The sequence below is a fragment of the Vulpes vulpes genome, chromosome 3, assembly GCF_048418805.1.
Source record: "Vulpes vulpes isolate BD-2025 chromosome 3, VulVul3, whole genome shotgun sequence".
NCBI classification, from domain to species: Eukaryota; Metazoa; Chordata; class Mammalia; order Carnivora; family Canidae; genus Vulpes; species Vulpes vulpes.
Window position 1 is genome coordinate 104,133,252 of NC_132782.1, and position 20,407 is coordinate 104,153,658.

Genomic DNA, 20,407 nt, shown 5'->3' on the forward strand with positions numbered 1-20,407 from the left:
TCACTATGCATTATTTCCAGCGACAGATTGGTTCAGAGTTTCAAAGACAGGAATTTGTTCCACTAAAATATGTAAAAATAAAAAAAAGCTATCTGGAATTTTTTAAAAGTCAGCTTTTTCTGGATTTACAATTCAATCTTTGATATTTCTGCATCTGTATTAATATTCATCTATGATAAAAAAATCAGAGGGGCGCCTGGGTGGCTCAGTCGGTTAAGCCTCTGACTCTTGATTTCAGCTCAGGTCATGATCTCAGGGTCATGAGATCGAGCCCTGCATTGGGCTCCAGGCTTAGCATGGAGTCTGCTTGAGATTCTCTCTCTCTCCCTCTCTTTTTGCCCCTCCCCCTTCTCATGCATGCCTTCTCTCTCAAAAAAAAAAAAAAATCAGTTAGAATAAAAGTTCTTTGAACTAAAGTCTTAGTCTTACCATTTTCTCAATTCAAAATGTAATTTTAAGACAGAGCAAAGTTCACATTCCTCAGTAATGAAAACTCATCCCAATTATTTTTATTCTAAACAAAAGATTGTAAATCATGAAGCATTCTTTTTTTAAAACTTAAATTCATGAAGCATTCTTATGTAAGACTCTCCTACCTATAGATATCCAAATGCTGTCATTTCAGAGCAAAAAGGTTATTTATCCTTTTCTTAATTATACTTAAAATATTAAGATAATAACTGCATAACTGCAAAAATCAGAGTTGTGCTTATATGTCCGTCCATGTATTTTACTACAAATTATTATGTTCCAGGAAACCAAAGAAGCTACCCTGAAACCAGCTCCAAATTAATTATAAAATAACAGCAAATTCCTATTAAGAACACTGCAATTACAAAAATAACTTGGATTCTTCAAAATTATAAGATCACAAACTGTGCTTAAAAGGAAAAGAAACAGTACCTTGTCAAAGGGTTTTCCAATAGCATTTTCTAAAGACAAATCTTCCACTTCGAGGGACGGGTTATGGCATTTGAGCTCCTTCAGACATGCATTTAAAATGTCTAGGATGGCGGTCTGTATAGCAAGCATGGCAGGTGTCATAGAAACATGAATCTCTACAACTTCAGGTTTGTGCTGTTCTAAAAACGAGTTTACAGCTACGTGGAACCTGCAGAGACAGTTTTCAAAGATTTTCTTGAGTTTTAAGAGCTGTGTATTTCTGATCTTGTTTTAATACTCTCACAGTTTTTTTTTGTTTTTGTTTTTTTTGTTTTTTGGTAAAATGCAATTAAGACATAAACAAAATAGAAAGCAAATTTGGCAATGATAAAAGAAGACTTTTATCCTCAAGGAATGGACATTATTATTCAAATTAGGCAGGGGTCAGCAAAACTATGGTCTGGGCCGAACCCAGTTTTAGAACGAGTCTTATTGGAACACAGCCACACCCACTGTTTATGGACTGTCTATGGCTGCTTTCCTGCTCTAACAGCAGAGATGAATCATTGTGATGGAGTGCAGGGCCTGCAAAACCCCAAATATTTACTATCTGGTCCTCCACAGAATAAGTGTCCCAATCCCTTTAATAAGGTATAATCAGGAGAGGAAAAAGACTATGGCAATTCTTTGTAAATGCCATATAATATAATCAAAATACGTATTAGCATAAGTGCAAGATGTTTGAACACTGAAACCTTACAGTTTTTCCTACACATATATATAAATTCCTCAAAATCTTGGTGCTTTATTCCCCAATGGGCAATTTTCAAAGTGAAGTGGGAGTCTTAGAGCCAATAAATCTGTAATTCACCTAAAGCTGTTGTCTATGTGAGTCTCTAGATTCTCTGGGGATCTCACTAAACGTACAAGAAGGAATAAAGTGGCTGCCCTTGGATGGATTTGATGTGCTACCAGAAAAATAACTATCAAATTGCTCTCTACTTATAAAAGAACCACGGATGCGGTGACCATCTATTTCTATTTGACGTGCTTGTTAGGAGCCCGGCTGTCATGTATGGAGTGCAATTACAGTAATTTTACATCATGTTAAAGTGCACATTTAAGTTATAGCAGATTCTCTCCCAGAAATGTGTTGCAATGTGCTATTTACCTTGGCCACAGATAGAGCTTCCCTACGAAAAGATTCCTCATCACTCTTTCCACGTGACAAAAACCGGTATCAAAGGCGACAGCATTGTCTGTGAAAGCTTTAATAAAACCACGCTTGTTTTTCTGGCGAAACAGACGCAAGATGAATGCTTCTTGACAAGACTCGATTATCCGGTGAGCTCTATACACCAAGATGCCTGGGAGGAAATTATAATTTAGATTGGAGAAGAGTCATGGAACGTCATGCACATCCTCATTCACTTATTCACCACATGTCTCCTGAGTACCTCCTTGGGCATGGGCAGGCACTGATCTCCGCTGGGGGTACAGCAGTGAACCCACAGATGTAAATCCCTGTCCCCATGGTCCTTCCAATACACAGTATAAACACGAAGACTATTTAGCTGGTTGTAGAGTGATAATTACTAGGGAGAAAGAGTGAATCAGAGGAGGAGAGGGAGTGTGTGGGAGGGGTGGTGATTGGTGACTGTCGATAGGGTGGCCTCATTGAGGCCCCGTCTGAGCCAAGGGTAGATGGAAACGAAGAGGTGAGCCTTGTCGCCATGTATGCCAAGAGAGTTCCGGGCTGAAGAGACAAAAAGAACAAAGGCCCTGGGGTGGGGTGTGTCTGGCACAGTGGAAGAATTTCTGAAAGCGAAATGGCTCCCTGACACTCCTTTTATATGTGAACCACATGTGGACTACATAAAATAGCAATTCAGAAGTCTGGGCAACATCTGCATCACCGACTAGAACAATTCAAGTTTTGGAATCAGAGTATATTCAATTGAGAGATAAATTAGTCCATTAAAATAAAAACCCTTAATGAATGTATTTACTACATCTGTGTTCTGGGGTGGTATGATTGATGCCTCTGAGATCACAAAAACAGACAACTGTTACATATTTCCTTATGTATAAAATGTATTGGAGTATTGGAGCAGATGATCTCTGGTATGTATATGTAACATATACACATGATATTATACATATTTATGCCGTTTTCATGCAGTGTGACTACTGATTAGGAACATATATTACATAAGAGCGCACAGATATCATTTTTGAATCAAAAAGTCAATTATTCTACGATGATTCTCAGTTTTTTAGACCTACATCAAGCCAATTACCTTATATACAAGTTTGTCATAAATGTGCTTATGTGTTTTTATATCAGTTCACATCACTCCTAGAGCCTGGGAAATGGCATTAGAAGTGATTAGTGACTCCTTCCTCTACTAGTTCAATAAGCTCGATTCAGATTCTATTGTTTTGGTGTTGAAATTTCGGATGGAGGCAGATGGAGCTACAATTTATTCTAGCTAAGCAAATTGTTTTTCAGATATGGTAAAAATTAATAGTGTTATTTAGGAATCTGTAGACAAAGATTTTCAATAACCACAACATGTTTGTAGACAAAGATTTTCAATCACCACAATACATACATACATTAGTTTATGGAGGTAAACTAATTTACCACTGAGCAAAGACTGGACCTAGTCATTGGACTTTTCCAAGTACTTTCCTACGCTACACTTGCTGACCTAGAGTGAAGTATCATATAAGGTTAAAGTAATAAAAGTGGACTTTTAGAAAAAAGATGAACCTCAATTTAAGAGAATGTGCTCCAAGGGATCCCTGGGTGGCGCAGTGGTTTGGCGCCCGCCTTTGGCCCAGGGCGCGATCCTGGAGACCCGGGATTGAATCCCACGTCGGGCTCCCGGTGCATGGAGCCTGCTTCTCCCTCTGCCTGTGTCTCTGCCTCTCTCTCTCCTCTCTCTATCATAAATAAATAAAAATTAAAAAAAAAGAAAATGTGCTCCAAGAGACTGTCATTCTTTTGGAACCCAGGAAGAGGAAGAAGAGGAGAATGACCATTCCATCTCAGGCACCAGGGTTAGGTACTTAAGCGGACTGTTATTCATTTAATCCTCATGAGAATTCTATGAGGTAGGTATTATTATGAGATCAGGAGAGGGAAACAAGTTGATCTAGGTCATCCGACAAGTAGTGGGAAACTAAAGTTTCCAAACCAGGCGATGGTGGTGATGGTGGTGGTGGGGATGGGGGTGTGCTGAGGACAAAACCTGGTTTTTCCTAAGTGATACCATCTGAGGACCCCCCTTCCTACACACCTAGCCACCATTTTAAAAACCAGCAACAAGAAAACACAAGCAGAGGCACCTGGGTGGCTCCATTGGTTAAGCGTCTGCCTTTGGCTTGGGTCATATACTCAGCGATCAATTAATCAACCGAGGATGGGGATCCCTGGGTGGCGCAGTGGTTTAGCGCCTGCCTTTGGCCCAGGGCGCAATCCTGGAGACCCGGGATCGAATCCCACATCGGGCTCCCAGTGCATGGAGCCTGCTTCTCCCTCGGCCTGAGTCTCTGCCTCTCTCTCTCTCTCCCTCTCCCTCTGTGACTATCATAAATAAATTAAAAAAAAAAATCAATCGAGGATGGAACCTCCGATTCGTGCTCCCCGCTGAGCAGGGAGTCTGCTTCTCTCTCTGCCCCTCCCCCTGCTCACACTCCCGTTCCCTCTCTCAAATAAATAAAATCTTAAAAAAAAAAAGATGAAAACACAGTTAGGCTGTATTTCTGGTAGTCTCACAAAAGCCTACTTATATTTCATTTTTACACTCCCATAACAGTTTGTATCTCATACTCTACTGAGTCACTACTTCTTTCCATCTGGCTCCTCCACTAAACCGCTCAAAGATAAGGACATCACGACAACAAGCAGCGACCAGAGAACATTCACCATGTGCCAAGCGAGGCGCGAGGAATTTTACATACATGACCTCATCCCACCCTCATGCTAATCCCAGGAGGAAGGCACTGTTGCCGGCTTCCATTTACAGAGGAGTAAACTGAGTCATACAGAAATTAAGCAACTTGCCCAGGATCACACCTTTGGCAAAGGTGGAGGTGGGTTCAAAGCCAGGAGCAGCCTAACCCAGGAGGTCACCCACCACACCATCTCATTCATTTTCCAATCATCAGCACCCACCCCATTCCTGCCAAACAAGGAACCCTCAGTAAATTAATGTTTGTTGAATGAATATAAGACTGAATCACAGCATTGGGCACATAAATCTAACATGTAACTTTTTTTTTTTTTAAGTTTGCTGTGGAAAGTGTGTTCTGAGTTCTATTTGGAGGTGTCAGGAGCTATTTCAGCAACACAAGCCTCCTGTCTCGTCTTTTGAAAGTAGTCAGGATAGCCATTTATGCACTTCTGTCACTGATACTTCTCTGGCCGCTGAGGAGTTGTGGTTGGCAGGGACCTTTGTGTGGGGTGTGGTGGGTGAATTTACTGGGCAGTGACAGGGGACAGGTTAGGGCTGGGGGCATTTAGAAGCTTCTGGAGGGTCAGATGCTTCAAGGACTGCTGTTTGGTCTGTGAGAACCGTGGTGAAAGCATCATCACAAGTCTCTGGGGTGGATCCCTCCCGGGTGCAGAATCTGAAGGGATTTACTCCTGGCATTCATCTGCATTCCTTTCAGCCAAGGGGCAGCAGCAGCTCCAGCCTCATATTTGGTTGGGACTTGATCAGAAATAGATGCAAAATTTTGTGCTTTTAATTAGGAGCTACCTAGAAACTATAATCTGGATGTTTCTTTTGATGCATTATTGCTCTCTGCCTAATTGGGTTGAATGGTGAGGAAAAGAGCAATACTGACATCTAGTGGTAGTTCCAGTACATTTCCCCCCATTTTATCCACTTAAAAAGTAAAGAAACCGAAGACTGAGCTGAAGAAGAAAGCAGCAAACAGTAAAAGACTTTACGATGTATCAGAATTTCTGGAGATGAAAAGCCTTTTTTTTTTTTTTTTTTTTTTTTGCTATTCTTTACTGTTTAATATATCTCAGGCACTATACTGAGCAATTTATTTTCACTCACTTGATCCTTACGATAACTCTGGGAGGCACCATTTTCTCAATTTAAGAAATAGAAAAAAGAGAGGCGGCTGGGTGGCTCAGTCGGTCAAGCTTTTGCCCTTGGCTCAGGTCATGACCCCAGACTCCTGGGATGGAGCCTTACAACAGGCTCCCAGTTCAGTAGGGAGTCTGCTCCTCCCTCTCCTTCTGCCTCTCTTCCCAGCTCATGCTCTCTGTCTCTGTCTCAAATGAATAAATTTTTTAAAAAACCTTAAAAAAAAAAAAGGAAACTTGAGGCTTATAGAAATTAAGTCACTTGCTTGTACATGGTGGCTTCACCCTTCAAAGCCAAGTGAGTCTGACCTCACCTCCTGGGGGCCCTGGCTGAGAACAATTAATCATGAATGCTATAAAACTATAACAACACTTTCTTCAATCACAATGCTTTATGCCACATAAAGCATTCATTCATACATTTGCTCATGAAATATTTTTTGAGGGTCCTCTAGGTTCAGGGCCATGGTGGGAAGTATTGATTATGAAATCACAGTCTCTGTGCCCTCCAGAAGTTCACTAAAGGCCACGGTATATTCATGCATCATTTTATCCAACGAACACATGTACCAGTTACTTAGCCCGCGATGAACAAGTTGTTCCTTGTACTTATGAAGCTTGTTATCTCATGAGAGGGACAGACAAATAAACAGGCGAAGAGAACGTGGTGTTCTTTAGTGCTGTGACTGGGGAGAAGCAAAAGGTAATCTGAGGGCAGAGGGGTAGGGCCCTCGGGTTAGCTTTGGAGAAAATCAGAAAAAGTTTTCAAAAGGACAAATAACAATGAAAAATAACTCCTTTTCTATTATCAATTTAGCTAAGTAAACCATACGTCTCAAAATAATTAAGCAACTACTTGGTTTCATTTCAAATCATGGTGGCAGGGGGCAACTTTTTTTTGGGGAAACTCTTTAAAGAGAAACCATATCTTTTAGGAAACATACAAAGAATATTTGTAAACACTTCAAATTGGATTAGGTTTTAAAAGCAAATGCCAGACAACTGCCAAGTATTTACCAGATATGAGCTTATGAGACAAGGACAAATCATTCTTACTTTACTTCCTCATTTAGTCACTTATTTCAGGGCACAAATACTTTTAAAGCATCCAAAATGTGTCTGCTATGGCGCTAACACCTGGAAGCACGATGTTGAGCAGAAACATCCAGTGCTGCTCACAAGGAGGTTCTAGGTTAGTTTAGCAGAGGGCACAGACACACGCAAAAAAGTGCCAATTTACATACAAATAGTAATAAGGTTGCAAATTCTTACCCGTAATTAGATCTGACGGTATTCTATCAGTCAAGAAGTCGACCACAAGTATGCGACTTGTTGCAAATATCACACCTCCTTGTGTGTAGACCTCATAGCGACTGTTACTCGTGATTTCATTTGTTACCCGGCGAGGGAGGTGCTCAACTCCTTCAATCTTCAGCTGGTTGATAAAATACTCCTAAATCAAATCAAATTTTATTAGTAGGTTGTTTAATACAGGGCAGTTTTTTTAAAAAAAAAACATTTTATTTATCTATTCATGAGACACACACAGAGAGAGGCAGAGACACAGGCAAAGGGAGAAGCAGGCTCCATGCAGGGAGCCCGATGTGGGACTTGATCCCGGGTCTCCAGGGTCACGCCCTGGGCTGAAGGCGGCGCTAAACCGCTGGGCCACCCGGGCTGCAATATAGGGCAGTTTTTATTAGGTTGCAGGTCTTTGTATTTAAAATGAGAGCCAATAGGGATGGCTGGGTGGCTCAGATAGTGATCCCGGGATCCTGGGATAGAGCCCCATGTCAGGATCCCTGCTCAGAGCGGAGTCTGCTTCTCCCTCTCCCCCCTCCTTCTCATGCTCTCTCTCTCAAATGAATAAAATCTTAAGAAGAATGATAAAATGTGAGCCAATACACGTAAGGTATATACAAACTCAGTTATTAATTTATTTTGATCAACCAACCATATACACTTAACCAGGATTTTATTGTTTTGTTTTTGGGTTTGCGCTAAGGAATCATTGCACCTGTTTTCCTTCTTTCTTTCTTTTTTTTTTTTAAGGTTTTATTTATTTATTCTTGAGGGAGACACACACACACACACACACACACAGAGGCAGAGACACAGGCAGAAGGAGAAGCAGGCTCCCTGGGGGGAACCTGAATTGGGACTCGATCCCAGGACCCTAGCATCACCCACTGAGCCAAAGGCAGATGCTCGATCCCCGAGCCACCCAGGCATGCTGCACCTGAGTTGTTATTAGCATTTTAACAACAAGCCCTTAGTTAAAAAAAAAAAAAAAAAAAAAAAAAAAAAAAGAAATAGAAAAAGAAAAAGAAAAAAAAAAAAAAGCCTGCTAGCAACAGAATACTTCCCCCCAAAGCCAGGTGTGCAGGAAAGCTAACTGTGTGAGATCACAAGCAATCCTTTTCCCAGGCAGTGTTTCAGGCTGTTAGTTCGGTCCCAGTCCACCCCAGAGGGGATTTCATGTCCACGGTGCCTTGGCCCTTTGTATCTTCAGTGCAACACTCCCTCTCCTGGGGGCCCTGTGCTGTGCTAGGCTCTAGGACAGGTACTGGGATACCTGGACAAACCAGACAGCGCCTCTGCCTCAAGAAGCCTGTGGTCATTCTTCTCGGGGGACATCTTCCTCCTGGCCACCTGCTCTACCCAGGGGCTCATCAGACTCGTCAGACCAGCCTGTGCCACCTCACAATACCAAGCCCCGCCTTCGCACAGGTGTATCCCCCTCTGTCTCCAGGGTCCTCCATTCCTTAACTGCAGGTATGCTTCCCCAATATCCTCAGCTTCCAGCTCCCTTCCCTTCAAACCCAATACCCCTCTCCCCCCAGCTCTGGTGAACCCCCTCAGTGCCTCCCCTTCCCTACAGGGCTCTCCCCAGCCTCAGCATCTCTTTTCACATCCTGTCATTACCCTGGGGGAGTCCTCCATCCTCATCCCTGTTCCCTTCTAGAAATCTCACTCCTCTGATCCCATGATATCCAGTTTGGGGACTCCCTCATCGTTCCTACCCCCATCCTTCTCTAGACATCCCTGTCTTCTTCAGGGATGGCCAATCCTTCCCTCAGCCCCCATTCTCTTTAAATGACCCCTACTCCTCAGTGTCCTTGCACCTGTGGCAGAGACTTGCAACAGCTTTACCAACCCCCATTCAAAGCCTTCTCATCCCTGTCGGGGTCCTCTATCCTCCTTGGGGCCCTTCCTACCCTCTGTGTCCTTGAGCTTGTGCCACGGACCTGTATCTGACCCCCATTCAAAGCCCTCCCACCTGCTGTAAGGAACCTGCATTCTCCCTGGGACCACTCCTATTCTCTGTGTCCTTGTGCCCCTGTCAGGGACCTGCATCGGCCTCAGGGCCCCTCCCACCATCCCCTGTGTCAGAAGCCTTCATCTACTCCGGGTCCCCTCTCATCCTGCTCAGTGTCCCTGCACCCATGTCAGGAACCTACACCCACCCTGGGACGACTCCTACCCTCTGCAGGGGCCTCTATCCGCCTGGGGACCACTCCTCCCCTCTGCATCTTTGCACCCTTGTCACCGACCTACACCCACCTTGGGACCACTCCTCCCCTCTGCATCCTTGCACCGGTGTCAGGGGCCTCTATCCGCCTGGGGACCACTCCCACCCTCTGCATCCTTGCACCCTTGTCACCGACCTACACCCACCTTGGGACCACTCCCACCCTCTGCATCCTTGCACCCTTGTCACCGACCTACATCCAACTTGGGACCACTCCTACCCTCTGCATCCTTGCACCGCTGTCAGGGGCCTCTATCCGCCTGGGGACCACTCCCACCCTCTGCATCCTTGCACCCTTGTCACCGACCTATACCCACCTTGGGACCACTCCCACCCTCTGCATCCTTGCACCCTTATCACCGACCTACACCCACTTTGGGACCACTCCCACCCTCTGCATCCTTGCACCCTTGTCACCGACATACACCCACCTTGGGACCACTCCCACCCTCTGCATCCTTGCACCCTTGTCACCGACCTACACCCACCTTGGGACCACTCCCACCCTCTGCATCCTTGCACCCTTATCACCGACCTACACCCACTTTGGGACCACTCCCACCCTCTGCATCCTTGCACCCTTGTCACCGACCTACACCCACCTTGGGACCACTCCCACCCTCTGCATCCTTGCACCCGGGTCACCGACCTGCGTCCGCCTGGGGACTCCTCCCACCCTCCCGTGTCCTCGCGCCCCTGTGAGGGACCTGCATCTGCCTCAGAGGCCGCCCCCGACCCCGTCCAACGCCCTCCCCCGGCGCTCGGGGCTGTCGTCGCCCTCGGAGGCGCCAGCGCCTCCGCGTCGGTTCAGGAGGCCGCCAACGCTCTCGGGGACCCCTCACCCCCGCGCGGGCGGCCGCACCTCCTCGGCCGGCTGAGTGTTGAGCACCAGCACCAGGCACGCCGGGTGGCAGTGCAGCCGGAGGAAGTGGTAGAGCAGCCGGTCCGCGCCCAGCCCGCGGGCGCACACTACCAGCCCGTCCGCGTCCAGTAGTTCCAGCACCAGCTGCCGCTCATACTCCAGCAGCGGCGCCATAGCCGTCGGCCGAGCCGGGAGGCCCGGCTCCATGGGCGCCCTTCCGGGGCCGCGGCCGAGCTCGGCCGAACAGAGCCGAGTCCGGGACGGGCGTGGACCGAATTGAGCCGAAGAGATCCGAGCCCGAGACGAGCGTAGCCCGAATTGAGCCGAAGAGGGCCGAGCACGAGACGAGCGTGAGCCGAGCCCCGCCGAGGAGAGCCGAGCCGGAAGCGAGCGTGGGCCGAGCTCCGCCGAGGAGAGCCGAGCTTCGCCGAGGAGAGCCGAGTCGGAAGCGAGCGTGGGCCGAGCTCTGCCGAGGAGAGCCGAGCCCTAGACGAGCGTCGGTCGAAGGAAGCCGAAGGGAACCGAGCCCCCCCGAGTTCTGAGAGCCCGCCGAGCTCAGCCGAAGAGGAACTGAAGCCGGGAGATGCTCTGGCTGAAGTTAGCCGAAGAGGAACCGAGTGGAGCCGAAGAGTCCTGGAGTCCCGAGGAGGTGCTAGCGCTCCTGACAGGTGTCATCTCCAGGCCTCAGGCTCTAGCCCCGAGCCTTTAGTGAATCTCCCTTGCCTTGTCCCTTCTGTCTGAGTTGGGCTGCCTGGATCTACAACTAGCACCCAAGCAACCCAAAAGCAAGAAGAAGAGAACTAAATCCGGGGAGCTTAGTCCCCTGACCTTGGCAATGAAAATGCTAATAATCGTCAGCCTTCCAGGTGCGCTCAGAATTAATAGCACCTATTTCCTACGGTGAAGGTTTTTTTTTTCTTTCTTTCCTTTCCTACGATGAAGTTTGATTCTTACTTTTGCAATTGGCCTCTGTCTCCTTATTAACTTTTTTTTTTTTTTTGTGGAATAATCAGAAGAGTTCACTACTTTGAGGCTTTTGTTTCTCTCGGAAGGTCTTGATTACAATAAGCAATTTTTAAAAAGTCGCAGCTAGGTGTCCCCGCAGCCGTCCTTTCTTCCACTAGAGGGACACCTTAGGTAGTCTTTGTTCTATAGGAGGATCGCCTGATAATCCAACCAGAGGAACTGTTCTATGTGGAAATCCCTTTACCCTCCAGCCTTCCTTGTTAGAAAATGAAAATCACTGGCTATTCCGTGACCCAGAAATAGCCACTGCAACATCATAAAATATACACGTTCAATGTTTTATACGTACACTCTCACCACACACTTCTTTTATTGATTTGAGGCAATAGATAAGGCAGGATTCAAAGTTTGTCACTAGCATTTAACAAGCCTCCGAATATTTAGTATTTTACAAAATCCTTTTATTTGGCTGATGAGATTTCTGAAATGAGGATGTACCACACTTATTAATCTAATCCCTTATTAGTGGACATTTATGTCTCTATGTCCCTCCCTCCATTATAAATAATATTTCACTGAACATTTTTTGTACATAAATTCAACTATGCCCCTAAGATACACTTAGAATGGATAATTAGTGGGATAAAGAGAACAAACACAAGGCATTTCATTACATTCATAGTGCTACATTGCCCTCTAGAAAGCCCGTTCAAATTTACATTCATGTCAGCAGTTTGCAAGAGGATCTGTTTCTCTATCTTGTTACTGCTTAACCAGGATTTTACTTACATTTTGTTTAGATTAAAACAGCATGTAATAATTCCTGAATGCTGGTTGAATGGAAAGGTTTGCCTGCAATAATCTGCATGTAGCATTTCCTATGAAATGAGTATTAATCTCTCCAGTTCTGAGAGTGGGAGAATGGAGCCTCAGGGAGGTTATATAATTTGGGCAAGACCACTGGGCTAGTTAGTATATTGCTTAGGTTCAGATCGGGACGTAGTAAGCAGGAACACAACACATCTTTAGGGTGTGTGTGTGTGTTGAAGTGACAATACTGAAGTTGAAACCTGATTCCCAAGCTGTGGTAGGTAGAATAATGGCTCCCCCAAAACGTCCATATCCTAACCCTGGGACCTGTGAATATGTCAAATGTAGTGGCAACCAGGACTTTGCAGATGTGATTTCAAGATGGGGAGATTATCTTGGGTTAATCAGGTGGTCCCAGTGCAAATTACAAGAGTCTATATAAAGGAAAGAGGGAGATAGGAGGGTCAGAGTCAGAGAAAGAGATGTGGCAATGGAAGCAGAGGTTGGAATGATTTTGAAGGGACCAAGTGCCAAGGAATGCAAACTTTCAAAGCCAGAAAAGGCAAGGAAGTGAATTCTACGCTAAATGCTTCAGAAGGAACATGCAGCCCTCCCAACCCACTTTGGACTTCTGACCTCCAGAACTGGATGATAATGAACGTGTGTCATTTTAAGCCACTAAATTCATGGTAACTAGTTATAGCAGCAATAGGAAACATAGACAATCATTCACTATTTCTACTATACTGAGCTGTTCCCAGAAGATGTTCCCAGAAGACCAAAACCAAACAGAGGAAAACATAAATGGGAGTATATAGGGAAGCGATAATTTTGGAGGGTGATTGGTCAACCTATATGTAAAATTTAGATATCTGTAAGGATACATATACACATGAAGAGGTATTCACTCAATAAACATTTATTGGGCACCTGATGTGTGTCAGGCAGTGTACTAAATGCTGGGGATTCCTCGGTGAACAAAGGAGGCAAAATCTTTGCCACCATAGAACTTATATTCTAGTGGATGCTTGTGTATGAAGATGTTTATTTGTCAAACCATTTTGTGAACTATCATTATTTCTCAGAATTTCACCTAAATGTCCAATAGTAGGAGACTAATGAAAGTCTCATTATGCATCTCTGATAAGTGGGGTATAGTACAGATATTAAAAAGCTGTATGTGGCAAGCTACCCAATACATGTGATTATTTACAAAGAAAAAAAAAGCTGTTGCAAAACATTGATGGAGAGCATGGTCCCCTTTGTCTAAAGACATTAGCAAACAAACAATATTTTCCCATGACTGCATAGGAGAGCTCTGGAATTAAATTTCTTAACAAAAGCAATTGCTTCTGGGGAGTTGAAAAGAGTGATTGGCATCAGAGTAAGACCTTTACATTTTATTTTATTCCCCTCTTCTGTTGGTCTCTCTTACCATGAACTTTTATATTTCTTTTATAATAAAACCAATTCCAATTCCCAGGTGCTATATAAATACTTCATCAGCACTAAAAATTATTATCTTGTGACTTCTAGATTTACTATGCGTGTGGTGGGCAACACTTAGTGCCAAATTTGGTATCTGGGGAAGCAGACTTATAAATTTTCACAGATTCTGTCTCAATCTCTTAGTTTTTCCCTGGGCAAAGGTTTTCAACTTAAGGTGATGGGATTCTTTGTCTCCATCCTCTTTTCCTGTGCCTCTGTCACAATAATTCTGCAAACCTTTCCTTATTTTTTAGACTACTCTGATTACCAAAGCCACCTCCCTTCCAAGTCACTCTGTAAGTTTCAGTTTTTTTTTTTTTTTTTTTTTTTTTTTGCCTGTGAGGATACAGGGCAGGTTGTTGGCCTTTGGCCTTTGACATTGGGCTAGGAATGAGATTAGGCATCATTTCCCTCTCTGACCTGGGATGGAACCAAGCAACCTTGGTTAAACTTAGCTTGACTGGCCCTGCAATTTCTCTTAGCAACCCCAGCCTTTCATGTACCTAAGTGGAATGCCTGCTAAGTTCAGAAGGTGGATAAAGAGCGAATGCTTCCCAGCATTAACTCCTATCCTAGGGCCAGAATAACCCTTGAGTCTCTTAGAGTTTGCTTGTGTTGGTTTAAGAGTTCAGGCTCTAAGTCAGAAAGACCTGGTCTAGAAACTGAGCTTAGGTACCTATAAGCTGTGTGACCTCATGCAAGTTACTTAACCTCTCTGTGCCTAAGTTACCTCATCTTTAAAATGAGACTAAGAGGGGCACTTGGGTGGCGTAGTCAGTTGAGGATCCCTTGAGTCTCTTAGAGTTTGCTTGTGTTGGTTTAAGAGTTGGTTTAAAAGCTTGTTAAGACTAAGAGGGGCACTTGGGTGGCGTAGTCAGTTGAGGATCAGAACCTTGGTTTTGGCTGGGTCATGATTTTGGGGTTGGGAGATGGAGCCCCACTTGGGCCCCACTTAGGATGAAGTCTGTTTGGGATTCTCTTTCTCCCTCCCCCAGCTCCACACCACTGGTGTGAGCTCTCTCTCTCTCTCTTGCAAATAAATAAGTCTTTAAAAAATGGGGATCATAATAGGACCTACTTCATGTGATTGTTAGAGTCACTGAGATGAAGAATATAGCAGGACATGATGATTCAACCAATTTTCATTCAGAAACTTCATGACAACTGTGATAAAACAATCCAACCCATTCTAGGACCTGAAACACACATCGCCGTAAGAATTAAAACCAAACATTCCGGGGATCCCTGGGTGGCTCAGCAGTTTAGCACCTGCCTTTGGCCCAGGGCGTGATCCTGGAGTCCCGGGAACGAGTCCTGTGTCAGGCTCCCGGCATGGAGCCTGCTTCTCCCTTCTCTCTCTCTCTCTCTCTCTCTCTCTCTCTATCATAAATAAATAAATCTTAAAACAACAACAACAACAACAAAAACCACAAACATTCCCTCTTATTGCCAAGGAGCATTTGATGCTCAGATCACCCCTGTCCTCTGATTCCTCTGATAAGGAGAACGTAGCCCATGGTTGTGTCTGGTTTTAAAATGCTTTAAAGATTATTATGAAAGGAAAAGAGAATACTAGAAGTTTTATGTGGAGGAATAAAGAGGGTGCAGATCAAGAACTTGAATAAGATGAGGGTGTTGGGAATGAAGAGCAAGCAGGAGGTTTCTAGGTGGGGCCCGAAGTCCTGGGTCTGGCCGCCTGGGAAGGTGTCCAGTCCACGGTCTGGGTGGGCAGACCTGAGAGAAGGGGCCCTCAGAGGCCACATGTCACAGTCTTGCTTGGCCAAGAGCCTCCCATCCAGAGCCTACGACTCCTTTCCCCCAAGTCTGTACACTAGGGGTGGGGTTTGCAACTCATGGCCCAGCCAAGTTCACACACGAAATTAACCATAATGCATAGAACTGCAATACATCTGCCATATTAAAATCTCATGGGGAAGGCAATTAGGAAAAATTAGAGGAAATAATGTCTTAAAAGGTAATGAACAAAATAATTGAGAAACAGTGATCTACAGTGTGCTTTTATGATCATGCGGGTTAGGACAGCTGCTCAGCTAGAAACCGGTGGTCAAGTGACCTAACCATGGTAACAATATCCAAGGCATAGATATGCCTTGTAGCCTTGCTGTGTGCAGACACTATGGCTAGACTTTTATATGCATGTGCAAAGCACATCGCTAACCACTGTCCTGGCTCTAGCTTGCTCTATTCAGCTCTCTTCTCCCACTATATGGGGATGGGTGTTCCCTCTACCACTGTGATCCTCCTCAGAGATCAAGGTGTCCTGGGGCATTAAGAGGTGTCCACTAAGATAATAAGGTAGATACTATTATTTTCTTTATTTTACAAGTGAGGAAAATAAGACATAGAGAGGGTAGGTAGCTTGTCCAAGGTCCCCGACTAAGTTGCAGTAAGGAGCAGTCTACCTGACTTCTAAACCTGAGGATGAGCACTGGGTGTTATTCTGTATGTTGGCAAATTGAACACCAATACAAAATAAATTTATGATTAAAAAACAAATAAACCTGTGGATACCCCTCCCCCAATTGCCTCCTTAGATGCCTGCCCTCGGCAGGCCGTGAATACCATCCTGAATCATTTAGACTTGAACATGTGGCTCATATGGTCTCCATCTTTTCCATGCATATGCATCCCTTTGACATAAACTCACAATACTCTTGGCTCAATCCCTCTCGATGACAGTAGGAGTTTTGTGTCTGTTGGTTGCAACAATACTTTAAAAAAAGCTACTATGAATTCAGCAACAGTTTCAAATAGATTTGTGGTTTATTAATGCAGACAGCATCTAGAAGCATTTTAAAATTTTTAGTATATGACCTTGAGAGGTCTGTTATATGATTCTGTCTTCAGGCAAGGGATGGTACACATAGGATGGGGGAAGCCGTTGCGATACTTGCCAAGTTTTGCTGGGGACCTGAGGTCCATGGGAGACCCACTGGTGTGAGTCACTTACAATAATTCTCTGAAAATGAAGTCACCTGTGTACTAATACTATATCGTAAGTCTGCTGAGGGAAGACTTGTATTTGGTTAACTAATTATTATTCATTGAGGCAGAGGGAATTTAATCATTAATCTCTTTTCTTGGAAATAAGGACTTTTGATGACTCTGTAATTAAAATAAAAATATTTTTACTGTTTGACAAACCATTCATCATTAACGGGAAAGGGGGAAAAGAAGTAAAAATGAATCAGAACATGAAAACCAATTACCTAGCCCTCTTTGCAAGGACATCTGAAAATGATAGTGATTCTTATGGATTAGGCAATTAACCTTTTGTACGGATTTACGAGGAGCCCCGAGGAGGCTCTCCTGTGGGGAGAAAAATACTTAAGTCAGGCAAGCTTTGTGAAGTGTGTTTTTCCTTATTTTTAGAGACATTCCTTTTACCGTACTGCATCTGCCCTCTTAGAATGTATTCTGACAAGGGACAGAGGACTAGCTACATAATTTGTGTGGCCCAGGGCAAATGAAAATTCAGGGCATCTTGTTAAAAAAGTGTTGGGAATTTCAAGATGGTGAGAGCAGAGCATGCAGCCAAGCCTGGGGCCCTTCTGAGCATGGGGTCCTGGTGACAACGCAATCCCAGATCATGGCCCTGCAAGGAGCTTTGACCTTGTGAATGACAATGTTCTAAGAGCTGTCCATCCGTAGGGTGCTGGGTGGCTCAGTTGGCTAAGTAGCTGCCTTTGGCTCAGGTCATGATCCCAAGGTTCTGGGATTGAGCCCCAAATTGGGCTCCCAAATCTTAAAAAAAAAGAGCTGTTTGTTTAGGCACTGCTGACACTATTGTAATCCATATTCCTGATTCGGAGTTAGGGTTTGTTGTATGGGAGGGAAAGTAGGGGTGGTGATGAGCGGGCATTTCCCTTGCATCTTGTGACAAGGGGACTTACACATGGACTTTTGGTGTTTTCTTCAAATATGGTTTCACTTAGTCTCGTAGAAGCACAGACAGGGGAAGAAACAGAGCTGGAAGACAATAAATTTGGGTCTGATTATTGGACCACACTGTTTGTAGTGACCTATGACAATCTTAAAAAGAAATAAACCATGTTGTTTTTCCTGTGGGACCTTGTCATTGGGGTGCAGCATGTATACAGAACTAAATCTGCAAATTATTAGTAATAGCTAGTTATCATCCCAACCATCCATGCAAGAATATTATGATCACAAAAAAATTCTAGGGGTGCCTGGGTGACTCAGTGGTTGAGCATCTGCCTTCAGCTCAGGTCGTGATCCCGGGGTCCCGAGATTGAGTCCCGCATCAGGCTACCCGCAGGGAGCCTGCTTCTCTCGCTGCCTGTGTTTCTGCCTCTCTCTCTTCTCTCTGTGTCTCTCATGAATAAATACATAAATAAATAATCTTTTAAAAATTCTAATATTTTGTTGCAATCCATCCCCCCAAACCCTGTGGTTTCTCATTAATCAAAAGCAATTGATTCTGTTAAGTGAAAAAAGCAAAGTATGGAATGATGTGTAAGATATTTTTACCAATATATATTTATGCTTGAATATACATAAAGGAAATCTGGCAGGATATATAAGAAGCTAAGATTGTTGGTTTTCTTTTGGAGGAAATTAGACAGATGGGAATAAGGAGGAGAGGGAGATGTTGTTCATTGTTTATCTTCTCTTTGTTATTTTGAACCTTTTTCAAAAATGTATTAAAAGTTATGTAAAATTAACATAAATAAAAATTGAATTTAATAAAAAGTAAGACATCAAATATTATATATTGTGCTGCATTTGGGGGATAAATTAAATAATTCAGTAAATAAACAAAATTAAATTATAGCCTATTAAAAGTTTTTCATTGGATGGTCTTTTTCTGACCTCAGAGATGCTTAATTTGGAGTTTACTTTTTGTATTTTCCTAGGAAATGCCATGAGGTGAAGGTGCTTTCTCAGTTTAAAAAAAAATAGGTTCAGGAAATTCAAAGTTGGTTCATTTCAAAAGTGGAATTTATTATTATTTAATGTAGATCTAATCATTGCCCAGTTTTACCTGCACAGGAAGATAGACTATACAGCATTGACATTTAGAGTGAGGAATTATATTTAGAAGTCAAGACAAGTGCTTGGGATGACAGAAGGAGGAAATAGTTTGATAGTTTACATATCATTTCAGTGGGAGAAATGAGATTGTAAAATAGGTTATTCATGGGAATTACTCTTTAAGACAAATAAATCACAAGGTTGGTTCTTTACTCAATCTTGAAAAAAGAAAGTAAATGGCATGCTTTCTTTTTTTCCCCTTCAATGCCACTTTCAGATAAATCCTTGATTTTTTTTAAACTATGAGTTTTATCAAAAAATATGAAGGTCAGTCAGTGTAGTGGATGCTGTGATGTGCCACCCAGATCCCTGCTGCCCAAACACCCCTTTCAAAATGGAAACATTAATTCCCCCATCTGCTGGAAATGTTGAGGGCCAATAGTTTTCATTCTAACCTCTAAGACTTGCTCTCAGCTGAAAAGCCCTACTTCTTCTTTCTGGGGGGTAGCCAGGGGTAATTGGAATGGACGTATTTGGTGGTTGACAGAGCCCCACATTGGTTTCTTGGCTATCTGTGCATGAGTGGGGCTGGTAGACTAATTGGGTTCATGGAGGGATCTCCATGCTTCACATTCTCTAGATATTTCCTCTCGATTATGTTTGTTTCTTGGGAGAAGAAGCCACCAGTGTTCTATCCGCAGACACAAAGTCTGGTTTCCAGAGCTCTGAGACTTAGCTGGTAGGTTGCTTCAGAAGAAAGTCTAATACTGGTCATGTCTTGCCTCTGGCTCTAGTGGAACGGTTCATTTCCACTTAAATATGCTCCTGCTGGTCTGGGGGTAGTTTCCACATATATCACTTCTCCTTTTTAGGGGCTCATTTCAAATCTGGAATGGATGTTGGATTTTATCAAGTATTTTTCAACACCTATTGATAAAATCATGATTTTTTCCTTTGATGTATTGAAGAAATATTTTGAATTCTAGATTTCCTAGTATCAATCCATTCTTGATTTCTACAGGTATTTTAGTTAATTAGCTAACAGCGCTTTTTGGAAGTCCATGGCAGTGCATCTATGGGTTGTAACCATGATAGCCAAAAGAAGCTTCATTCTAAGGAGTTTCAGACCAACAGCACTGGTGAAAGCATGGGCTTGGAACCAGAGAGCCATGTCTTGGAGCTCTACTTCTGTATCTTACCAACTTCATGGCTGTAGGCAAGTTTCTTGAGCCTCAGACCTTTCACTTGTAAAATGGGAGTACAGAAATGAGAGGTAAATCATGGGAATGTTTTGAAGATTAACTGCATTAACCTGACACATAGTTAGAACTCAGCAAATATTAGGGGAAGGATATTTCTGAATGAAGCAGATGCCTACAAGAGCAGAGCAATTTGGTAACCATAGATGTCAAAACACAGTGTGTATGTAATTTTTTTGTATTTTTTTTATTGGAGTTTGATTTGCCAACATATAGTATAACATCCAGTGCTCATCCCGTCAAGTGCCCCCTCAAGTAGGTAATTTTTTTAAGGGTAAGCTGCAGCTTTGAAGAAATATATTTCATATCAAATTGTCAGCTCTCTGAGAAAACAATATTTCTCTCTCAAACTTTTTATTCACCACACATTTTATTTCAAACACCAGTTACATATTAAATTACATTATTAAAATTAAATAAAGAAAATGTATTTGCATGAAACCTTTTCTCATTTTTTTCCCCAGCAAAATTACTATAGTCCC

The 20,407-nt window shown here is 43.5% G+C and overlaps 1 protein-coding gene across 2 annotated transcripts in view; it reads right to left on the reverse strand.

Annotated features, from left to right (window-relative positions):
• ERCC4 (ERCC excision repair 4, endonuclease catalytic subunit) overlaps positions 1-10,664 on the reverse strand; it is a 33,627-nt gene extending 22,963 nt beyond the window's left edge. Inside the window, exons 1-5 of one of the 2 annotated variants that reach the window (XM_072753827.1) lie at positions 10,387-10,664; positions 7,265-7,445; positions 6,563-6,678; positions 2,054-2,249; positions 904-1,111 (exon numbers count right to left, since the gene is read on the reverse strand). In XM_072753827.1, coding sequence (XP_072609928.1) covers positions 904-1,111; positions 2,054-2,094 — 249 coding nt within the window. In that variant the 5' untranslated portion in view covers positions 2,095-2,249; positions 6,563-6,678; positions 7,265-7,445; positions 10,387-10,664. The remainder of the gene's footprint in view (positions 1-903; positions 1,112-2,053; positions 2,250-6,562; positions 6,679-7,264; positions 7,446-10,386) is intronic. The other variant, XM_026003137.2, reaches the window with a different exon arrangement.
• Positions 10,665-20,407: the final 9,743 nt, after the last annotated feature.